Source organism: Mastomys coucha, unplaced genomic scaffold (assembly GCF_008632895.1).
Source record: "Mastomys coucha isolate ucsf_1 unplaced genomic scaffold, UCSF_Mcou_1 pScaffold15, whole genome shotgun sequence".
Classification (NCBI taxonomy): domain Eukaryota; kingdom Metazoa; phylum Chordata; class Mammalia; order Rodentia; family Muridae; genus Mastomys; species Mastomys coucha.
Genome location: NW_022196897.1, coordinates 45,405,891 through 45,417,359, shown reverse-complemented (window position 1 = coordinate 45,417,359; position 11,469 = coordinate 45,405,891). Strand labels below are relative to the sequence as shown.

At 41.4% G+C, this 11,469-nt stretch overlaps 1 protein-coding gene across 3 annotated transcripts in view; it reads left to right on the top strand.

Annotated features, from left to right (window-relative positions):
- The window catches only part of Acvr1 (activin A receptor type 1), a 117,834-nt gene that overhangs the window by 100,150 nt on the left and 6,215 nt on the right, over window positions 1-11,469 (top strand). For all 3 annotated transcript variants that reach the window (XM_031370309.1, XM_031370310.1, XM_031370311.1), the window contains 2 exons: window positions 1,296-1,571; window positions 5,655-5,852. In XM_031370309.1, the coding sequence (XP_031226169.1) occupies window positions 1,296-1,571; window positions 5,655-5,852 (474 nt within the window). The remainder of the gene's footprint in view (window positions 1-1,295; window positions 1,572-5,654; window positions 5,853-11,469) is intronic.

The window sequence follows — 11,469 nt, the reverse complement described above, 5'->3', positions numbered from 1 at the left end:
CACACACACACACACACACACACACACACACACACATACACACACACATACACACACACACAAACACAAACATATGAGTTCTTTTTCTTGGTTTAGAACATAAATGAATGGGATGAACAAAATCCTTCTTTAAGGTTTGAGGGTCTGGGAGGAATGGAGAAGAGGAGGGTTTGGGAGGAGAGGAGGGAGGGGAAGTTACCATTGGGATGTAAAGTAAATAAATAAATAAATAAATTTATTAATGAAAAAATAAACTAAAATAGTTAAGAGTATGTTTAAATGTCAAATATAACTTTATTCATGATGAAATTGAAGTTCATCAAAGATCCATTTGTTTCCTCATTCATATAAAAATAACAAGATCAAATAGAGTGAGACGAGAAAAACAAAAAGATCTAAGAGTCAAAGGAAAGGTGAGAGTAAAAGAGCTTGCTTATTATACATGATTATTGTTTTCTCAGGGGAAGAAATCAGTACTGGCTACTGCACAGTCCTATGTCAGCAGTTTGGTTCCTTTGGAGTGGCATTCTCTAGTTTGGCACTTTATTTTTAGGGAAGCTAATGCAAATTAAGAGTTCCATGCCTAAGCTGTGCCCAAAAGTGCCTTCATGTCTTTCCGCATCTGTTAGTGTCCTACACCTCTTTAGGATAAATTGACTTGTCACCTCTGGACACAAGCCTATTCCAATGTCTAATCTGAGTTATTAAAATAATTTATTTTAGAAAAAAATATTTAGACAATATAGACAGTGCAGCAGGCATGACAGTAACAGAATGCCTCCCTGCTCTGAGCCACATGGATTCTGGGTATTAGGCCCGTGGGGCCTCTTTCCTACTCACACTGCAGTACTCACGTCCTGGTGAGATTTTCCCTCTTAGGGCTGAACGTTTCCAGCCTACAAACATAACACGATCCTTAGATCATGGGAGTTACCCATATTACATAAAATCCACAGCCAGATTAGGACTAGAAGACAAGCATTTAAGTTTCAGGTCTGGTAGGGTTTTAGGGTGCAATGTGTAGGGTTTGCATGGCAAAGAGTTTGAACGTTTTATTATTGGTAATTTCAAGAGTATAAATGCTGCGTGGCAGTGTTGAAAGGGTTGCAGTGGGAACTGGCAGGTTCCGTGCTATTTGTTGGCCCTTCCCCTTTCAGGAGTATACGCTATTCTTTGTTGCCTTTGTAACTGTTAAATATTTCTTGTTCTACATTAGATCTGCTCTGGGACAATTTTGGGTCCTCAGAGTTACACGGTAGAGTTGTGCCTGAAAGTTCTGTCTTCCTCCTCTCCAGGTTTCATCGCCTCAGACATGACCTCCAGACACTCCAGTACCCAGCTGTGGCTCATCACACATTACCATGAAATGGGATCGTTGTATGACTACCTTCAGCTCACTACTCTGGATACGGTTAGCTGCCTTCGGATCGTGCTGTCCATAGCCAGCGGCCTTGCACATTTGCACATAGAGATATTTGGGACACAAGGGAAGTCCGCCATTGCCCATCGAGATCTAAAGAGCAAAAACATCCTGGTGAAGAAGAACGGACAGTGCTGCATAGCAGATTTGGGTAAACTTTAAAAAAAAAAATCTTAATTATCGCACTTACGGATGTTGTACTCCAGTGTTTAGTCGATTGCACCTATTTCTCCTGCTAAGAAGTCACGCTGAAAAATTCAAACATTTAGGAAGGCTGACTCTCATTATAATCAGCAGCTGTGTGTGTACCACTTGCATCTCCCCACTAACGTTTTACGGTTCTTTCAATCTTTGCCGCATGCTTGTCTACCCACCTATCAGTTTCTGTTCATCTGTGAGCATTTCAAAGCAAGTAGCAGCAGACAAAAGAATTCCTCTCTCTGACAACCTCAACATTCAAGATAATATAGCATTAAGTAATGTACCTTATGTGTTCATTCATTTTCCCCCTTTCAGGTACAATTTAAACATCATGAAACACCTAAACATTACATTTTCAGAGTTTTGACAAAAGCTAGGAACCCCACTCTCTGTAGACTTGCCCATTATTCTTTAGAGTAAGCTCATTCGCTCAGGCCCTGTCCCACCCTTACCAGCAAAAATACGGGTGCTTCCAGATTTCATGAACTTTTACATGAAAGTAAGTGCTCGACTAAATATTTCATGGGATGGTTTGTCTTAAAAATAAGTAGTTCATGAAGTCATCCTTTTTTTCTGTAGCCAAAGCAGAGTTGTCAGCTAGAGACAGCAGTCCGTGAGATAACTCACCCTTTGATGAGTCGGAGCCCTGCTGCCCTCCAGGGTTTCCGGTCTGCTGATGGAGCTTCAGTTGTTCTACAGATGAGAATATCTTCATGAAGAGTAGCAATTCTGCAAAATAAAACCTACCCTAAAGTCCTAGAATTTTGGCTGCATAATTGTGCTAGTAAGAACTGAATGATGTTTATTCATTTTAATTGACTAGTAAGACCCTCCCAATGAAGGTTTAGAGAAACTAGCTTTAATTGTATAAAGAGATTAATTTATTTTTGTTTGATTTTAAAGACAGAGAATTTGATATGTTAGGAAGATGCAATTCTTTTGAGGAACTTTTGAATCCTTGCTTGCCTGTCGAGGATTTAAACTTTGTAGTGTTTTGCAAGGGCAAGAGCCTGGTCCGGAAGCTCTGTGAGGCCCTTTGAGTTGTGATGAAGCAAACTTGTACAACCTCTGTCATGGCTCTTAGAGTTAGGGTGATCTGTGTGTGAATTATGGTGTGTTTTTGCATGTCTTTGTTGTTTTTTTTTTTTAATATATATAAAGGTGTTTACTTAGCTCAAGGGCTGACACTACTTATACTTTTTCCAGGGATCAAAAGGTCTTAGCCCAGGAGGGCTCTAGTGCTTAACACCGTGGTCTCACTGTCTACAGTACTGGTGCTTTCATAATAATATAGTTACACGTTAGTTACTCATGTAAGTCAGCAACAACCATGCCCTACCCCACAGGTTTATAATAGGATTTGGGCAGTGCTAGAACCATCTCAGATGAAAGGACTCAGGTGCGAGCTGCCGTTACAGTCTAATGGGGGCAGCTTTTGGCTGTGGTTTATGGGGCTGGATAAGAAGGGAAATAGGGGGTTTTGCTGGTAAGTCCAGCTAGTTAATGATTCAGCCACATTTCTTAGGCATGAAGCCTTCCAACTAGATACATTAGTTGCTAATACAAATTGGTGCTACCTAGGTACTGCAGGAGACTGGTAATGTTGCACAGGAAACAACCCTTTTACAGCTTTAAGTCACAGGTCATTTTTCATGGTTTCCTGGAAATTAAGTATCACCTATGAGGAACAGTGTTCTGTTATCAGGGCTGCTAAAAGGACTATATCTGGTTGATCTTTCTGACATTTAAGCATGAAAATTTTTAATTAATCTTTTTTCTTTTCTTTTCTTTTCTTTTTTTTTTTTTTGGTTTTTTCGAGACAGGGTTTCTCTGTGTAGCCCTGGCTGTCCTGGAACTCACTCCGTAGACCAGGCTGGCCTCAAACTCCGAAATCCACCTGCCTCTGCCTCCCAAGTGCTGGGATTAAAGGCATGCGCACCACCGCCCGGCGCTTTTTTTTTTCTTTTTAAAAATAAAAATATAAAAATTTAAAAATAAAAATTTGCTTGCATAGAAGAGAAAACATCACATAAAACGTTTAAAGAAATATTATAATGGCTCCTCGATTGAAATTTGAAAAGTTTGTCACATTGTCCTTCTGTGGTTGTGTATTTTTACTAGTTTTGGAATGTGTGAGAGACATTATAATAGTTTATTACTAAATATCTCAAAACGTATCCCCTATATCAAAGTGTATCTTTTCCAAAACCACAGCTTAATCTCACCTAGAAATCACTGAGGTCTTACTGTATAACCCAGACTGGCTTGGAACCTTCTTTGTGCCCAGTCTGGTATTCACCTGCCTCAGTCCTTGAGTGGTAGAATATTACAGGTGTGTGCCACCATAATGAATGATTATTATTTTTTTTTATGCTTTGCCAAATAATCATTCAGTCAAGGTTTATAAATTAGATTTTTTCTTTACTGTGATAAGTACCCTATACTAGGTAGGGGATTCTCTGTAAAACTTAGCACCTAGCATCTTAAGGTGGTTTTGTTTATTTGTTTGTTTGTTTGTTTTGAGATATTGTCTCACTATTTAGGCCCAACGGACCTTAACTCAGTGGTTTTAAAGCTTGTAGAAATTCTCCTGCCTCTGCCTCCCCCAAGTGCTGGGATTGCAGGTGCACACTGATAGATAAGCTGATGGTTAGGGCCCCGGTCATTTGAAGCCTTGGCTGTAGTCAAAGCAGCCAGTTCTGATGTGGCGGATCACATGGTCCTGGGCAGCAAGCTTCAGCGCCCTGCTTATTGGTCTCTCCATGGGACTATTTACTGCCATCTTAGCATAATGAGCGAGCCAAGGAAGAAAACCATCAGGGAACTTTCATTCTTCCTTTTGTACCCTGGTTTTAAAGATGCACATGGTCACCCTGTCATACTTTATTAGTCCAGCCCCGAATCGTATACAACTGCCATGACTGTCTGCTTGAACTGGACCTGTACAGCAATCTGTCGCTTTGAGTGTAGTTCTAGGGAAGGCAGAGGAGCATATATATGATTTGGAAAATGTTCACAATGGCCAAATCAGAGAGAGAGGAACCATCCTGCTTTAGTTGAAGACATTTGCTAAAATCTTTGCTCAGTATGAAGGTTGGGATGGCGTGTGTTCTCTGGCCTTGTAGGGAGTCATGTGTTCAAAACTCCCTCCTGAAGAATTTATTCACTACAGATAAACTAGAGGGCTTTCCAAGGTGCCTTCAGATTGCGTAGTTTGCAGGGACATGCTCTTGTTTGGCACTCTCATTATATTGAGTGTTATCACAATCATTTTAAGATGGTCTATTTATGCATCAATAAATAATTCCATCCTCAAGTAAGCTGTGCACAAATCTGTCTTTCCCCCGGTGGCTAGTGGGGAACTGCAGGTCTCTCTAATTGACTGAGGAATTCAGAAATGAGCCATGGTTTAAGTGCTTTGAAACCATTTAACGAGGGAGATGCACTCTAAATCAGGACTCAGCCTATTGCTGTCTGTTCCCATAATTCCAGGGGAAGCCCGCGGATTCAGACAGCCTGATTGCTCTGGCTGTCCCTTTGGGAATACAGCAGAACCTATCCTAGCTTGCCCTTTTTGGAACAGTAAATTACCTCAGGTTTTTGGTCTCACGCTCTCAAAAATTTGTGCTAGGAGACAAGTGGGAGAAGTGGTGGACTTTGAGTGTTTAATTTGCTGATTTTTAAGCCACATTGAAGTTCACATGTAACGTGTGTGTGAGCCTGTTTTTCCATGTGCTTCAAACATGGTCTCATATTGCTTTAGTATTTTGGTCTGACATTTACGAAAACCTTTATCTTGTAGAAGTTCATATATAAACTTGATAGCCTCATAATCTTCCTGAAATTAGTCCTTGTTCCTGCTCTCGCTCCCAAAGTCCCAAGTGATCCTGGGGATATTCAGGACAGTCGAGGTGTACCGACAGTGACGCACATACCACCAGAGGGCGCTTTTGATTGGGGTTGTTTTCAATTCCATCAGCTGCCCTGTAGGAGAAAGGCAGTGTCTAAACACCCTGTTGTCTTTTTCCTTTAGGCCTGGCAGTCATGCATTCCCAGAGCACAAATCAGCTCGATGTGGGAAACAACCCCCGTGTGGGGACCAAGCGCTACATGGCTCCGGAAGTGCTCGATGAAACCATCCAAGTGGATTGCTTTGATTCTTATAAGAGGGTCGACATTTGGGCCTTTGGCCTTGTTCTATGGGAAGTGGCCAGGCGGATGGTGAGCAATGGTAAGTGCCTTACGTTGTGTTCATCCCCATCTCTTGATGCTGTATGGTCAAAAGGCACAAGGGAATCCGGAAGCTGCATGGTTCCTTGAATCAGATCATACTTGCAGGACTTACGACGGGTTAAGTGTGTAATGGCATTCTGTTTGAAATGCATGAGAGGAAATGACAACGGAAGAACTGTTTCTTTCTCTCCGTTTTTGTTTGGGTCTCTTGCTCCTTATTTCCTTCTCTGCTCTAGCGTTCTTTTTGCTATTCTTCTGTCTTTGTTCCTTCATAAGCTAGATTTAACTTAAGAGGAATCTTATGGAAGCATCCTGTTGTTGCAGAATTGGCAGAATTCTTTTCTTATCATTGGATTATTGAGAAAAGGCTGTTTCCACATTTGGAAGGCATTCAGTACTTTTTGAGTGGGTCAAATTTAAATTCAAGGACCGTGGCTGGGTAGCTCTTATTGATCTGTTTGAGTGATTTTATGAAATGGTGTTGTCTTAGCCAATAGGAAAACATTTGTCACCCTCCTTCCCTCCCACCCTCCCTCCCTCCTTCCCTCCCTCCCTCCCTCTCTTACTTCTTCTCTGGAGGCAGGGACTCATTTGTAGGTAACACTAGCCTGGAACTCACAGAGATCTGACTCTCTCTACCTGCAGGTACTAGAATTAAAGGCGTGGACTGTTTGTCACTTTTTTAGCCTGTGCCACCTGAAGCTAGCTCTCCCTCATGTCTGTCCATGAGGTACTTGAGTGAGCCTCATACAATGAAACTTTGCATTGATTTAGAAAACACCAATTCTTACTCTGCCAACTTAGGCAGACACTAAGAACCCAGAGTGATTTCCATAGTAGAAGCTCTTGATTGACTTGATGAACTTCATATATCTAGAAAATATAGCTCTAAAACTATCCCATGAAAAGAGAAGAAAATGATGCTTAAATTTTTCTTCATTTTTCAAGAGCCATTTTGAAAAGCCTGGGAACCACTGGGGTCCCAGATCTGAAGTCCTCTAGAAATAAGGCATGAAATCTAACATCTGTGATTGGTTTTTTTTCCAAGGACTGAGATTTGTAGAGTAATTATAATCTTTGTGACTAACATGGCCAGAGATTAAGAGATTCTGGGGAGGCTGGAGAGATGACTCAGAGGTTGAAAGTACTGAGAGGTCCTGAGCTCAATTCCCAGCAACCACATGGTGGCTCACAACCATCTCCAATAAGATCTGGTGCCCTCTTCTGGCCTGCAGGCATACATACAGGCAGAAATTATTTACAAAATAAATAAATCTTAAAAAAAAAATTAAAAAAAAAAAAGAGGTTCCAGGGAGGAAATAGAGTTAGTAATTTGATACGGTTTCAATAGCTGATATAGTTGGTATATCTTCATGAGAGGGTTTCCTGTGACTTCAGTATGTCTGCTTTGGATACATCCTCTACAGGCATCACAGCAAGCATTTCAGCTTAGATGTCCATGAACCATAACTTAACAGTTCTTTTTTTATGGAGCCACAGACATTTTCTGGTAATTGTTTCTCAATCCATCGCCTTTCAGCTGGTGCCATTGAGGCACTAGAGACCAGTTTGCGACAGAGGGGTTTATAAAATTCTGAACTTTGCCTGAGATTGCACATGAACTTCATTTCCTCATCCCAGGCATTTGTGCCTGCCTGAAAGCTAAGGGGAAAAGCTGCCTCTGCTTGGATTATCCTAACAAGAATGTTTAGAGGATCGGTACCAACAGAAGCCATGCGATGGAGTCTCCCTTATATGAAGAGGAAGCTGGTGTCCTTAGAGCTAGTTTCTAGGTTTGGGGGTACAGCCCAGGGCCAAGCAGGCTGCTAGACTGGAACATGTGCTGTGGGCTTTGTAATAATGTGTCACAGATGTGCCCCATGTCAGTGTCACAGGCATCAACCCAAATGGCTTGAAAGATCAACTGTGATTAATAGGAGTCAGTTTGAAGTTGGAGTCATCTGCTTAAAATTCAGCCAAACAAATGTTAGTTTGCTTGCTTAGATCCTGTGATTAAGGTTATTTTTGGGAGAAAGAAAAAAAAAAAAGCAACCGTGGATGGGAGAGTGTTTTGGTTGCTTTTGTGATTTATTGGTCTCTTCTTTGCATTACGGTTTTAGGCATCTAGTTGTCCCTAAGATGCCGTGGGTTGAGCTTCTGTTCTGTGATGTGGTTTAGAATTTTTTTTTTAAAGGAGAGATCAGGGTACCGTGTCTCTCATTTTAAAGTAAGCCTTACTTTGTGACGGTGACTAAGGTGAGCTTGTTCTCTTTCTCTACTCCTTTTTCTCCCATGAATATTCACACACACACACACACACACACACACACACACAGATTAGTTTGTCTAAATTCAGACTTGAAACTAATCAGTGCTTCTTGAAAACCTGTATTAGTTAAACTATTACCAATCCCAGACAAAAGGACAGTAGGAGAAATGGTGTCTTCCTACCGCACTCCTATGTTAACCTTTCCAGTTCCCTTCCCCATGACCACGCTGTTGAAACTTAGTTACCATCTTTCTTGTATGTGATTCTTAATGTTAATCTCTGCTCTTGTTTTAAATGATCACATGATATTTTATTAATGTAACCATTCCCAGATTGTTAGACATCCCATGTCTCCCATTTGAGGCTCATAGTAGACATTTTTGTGCATGCAACTTTTCACTTGGGGAATTTAATTACTCATCTTAAAAGCGGTAGACTTAATAGGTCAGAATATGGATGTTTTTATGGCTTGGCACACAGTACCAAATTGCTTTCCATAAGGGTTGTCCTAATTTACAGTATTTCTTTCACCCCAGGGTGCGATGTACCTATTTCACTTTCTTATCACCTTTAGGAACTGTCATTAAAATAATATATATTTTTGAAATTATTGTGTATAAAATGTACCTCATTTAAATATATGAACACCTCACATTAAGAAGGTTATTATAATTATATATCCTTTGAGTTTCTCAGTCTATTATAAAAACTGATGACCAGATAGTTCTCTTGGAGCAGTGTGATCCTCAAGTGAACTATGAGCATAAAAATATGTCATATTTTGTACTTTTATTAGAATTTTACATTTATTTCCTACTAGTAATAAACCTCATGCTGTTTCTGTACAGGAAATGAGACTTCAGTTCATTTTCATGGTCAAGAATTTCACAGTGGCATCATTGGAATTTACTGGTACTGTTACTTTGACATAGAGAGTTTGGAATTTTTAGGAAAGGATGGGATGTTTCCACCTTTCCTGCATGAGTTCCTGTATGAACTAAAGGCAGGGGCTTACTTAGATTATCAGTTAGTTAATTCAGCCCCAGAATTCTAAATTAGGGGTTGCTAAGTTGGAGAATTTGATGTCCAGATTTTGAGTGTGCACAGTTGACTAGAGGCGTCCTGAGAAGGCAGATGAAGCAATGCCGGCAAGCATTTGTGGTCTGTGTATCTATAGCATCTGTAGGGGGCAAAGCTGTGTGTCTCTGTGGCATTTACTGGCTTCATAGCTTCCTGCTGTGTGTATCTGTTTTCCTGATGTCAGGAACCAGGGTTCCCAGGCATGGTACATAGAAGCCAATGTGGATGGATCCCCCAGAGTTCTGTATCTCTGGTTCTAGGCCTGCCGGGGCAGGAGTATAAAAACAAACAAACAAACAAACAAAAACACCTCAACCAACCAACCAAGCAAAAAAACCCCACAGGCTCTCACATTATACTATGGCACTATTATTTAGATTTGTTTCACCATTGAAAAACTATCAATAGTAGTACCAACTTCAAAAGGTCATGGTGGTTAAATGAGACCATGTCAATAAAGCAACTGTTCTTTGCCTGCTGTGTAAGGAGTACACTGAGTACTATTTTTTGGTTGGTTCCTTTCCATTGGAAATAGGTTTGCAAGAGCTTCCAGATCTTTGACCCTTCTCACCTTTCACCGTCTACCTCTTTCACCGTGCTCCGTCTTACATTATTTCCCCATTTCCCTGCCTGTAGGAAGGCTGAGAAGGAGCACTCTTGTTTCCCCCACTTTAACTAGTTTGTGAAAAAAAATCCATGTTCCAATGTGCCAAAAACCTATTGTATGACAGGAAAAAAAAAATCATCCTTGCTGGCCAAGCTGCGTCTCTCATGGGGTGGGGAGTAGGAAACACTGTTAGAGTAAACGTATGTTTGGCACACGTAGTTTGGGAAGCCTCTCCTAATGACTCCTTGAGTTTGCCAGGGAGCCGCATGTGTTTCTGTTCCTAAGCACAATGGCTTGTGTATGGGAGCCATGACAACGCGGGTTGTCCAGCATGCTTCAGGATGTGGATTCACTACCTCACTGACGATTAAGGTCTGAACAGATGAATTGGCATAGGGAAAAGGTTTGGAGTCATTAAAGTAATTTGAAAGTTTTTGTTCAGTTGTTTATTTTAACCTTTAGGGAAGTGGCTGGGGACAGGGATGTGGAGGCGAGGTTGGAGGAAGGCTTATTTTTGTTCCTGTGATCTCTTGGAATTTCATGTCCCTAATTTGGAGATTACCAAGCAGAGGAGGATCATCAGTTGGCCTCGTGCTGAAATAACATGAAGTCATCAGATCTTTATGAGAAGCTGTTTGTTTGGTGTCCCTCAGACTTTCCTCTAAGGCAGATATCTGTGTCTTTAACTTTGGAACAGTCCCAGCCTTTAGTATATGGCTCTTCTTAAGAGGTCACCACAGTTCCGGGATGCTCCAACCCTATGGTGCTTTGGTCTCTTGGTTTGGACTCTTAAACGGGAACAGCCATGAAGCTGTCCTAGACTGCCTTCTCTCCCTCTGACAATATAAGATAATATTTTAGCTATGCCTAGTTGCACAGTACCTTATTATAAGCTGTTGGCTTTTGCTTCTTATCCCCGGGAGACTGGGTGTGGACTTTGATGCATGTGCTTCCATATGCCCGTGAGTGCCAGTAAAGGTCAGTGGCGGGGTCCTGACGTAGCTCAGCCTTCCTTTCACTAGCATGGCACAGAGCTGAGCTTCCTCTACCTGCCTCCAGGACAGTTGGCTGTGGGTTCCTGATCCTCTGTCTCCATGGCTTAGGACCACAGTCCCTTAACCACAACTGAGAGATCCCTAGAGCTTTGGAATCCAAAACTTCTTTGCTTATTTGGCAGCAAGGATCAGTGACATCCTTCTCGTTCAACCAGCCATATCCATTTATGTCTTGGCCATCTTTTATGTGTGCCATGATATTAAAGTATTTTGACATTGTGCTGTGAGGCATGGTAGATTAGATAACAGAAATATTGAATGTCCTGCTGTGAACCCTGTCACACCAAGATTCATCCATATAGACACTCCTTCATGACTTGTCTGCATATACAAATGAAACTTCTACTGGTGTCATGTGATTTTTGTTCTTTCATATTCTTGGATCCTTTCCCCTCCCCTCCTCTCCTCTCCCCTCTCCTTCCCTTTCCTCTCCTCTCCTCTGCCTTTTTCTCCCCTCCTTCATCTCCATCTTCTTACTCTCTTCCTCCTTTTTTCTTTCTTTCTTTTTCTTTCTTTCTTTCTCTCTCTTCCTTCCTTCCTTCCTTGCTTGCTTCCTTCCTTCCTGTCTTCTTTCCTTCTTCCCTCCCTCCCTCCCTCCCTCCCT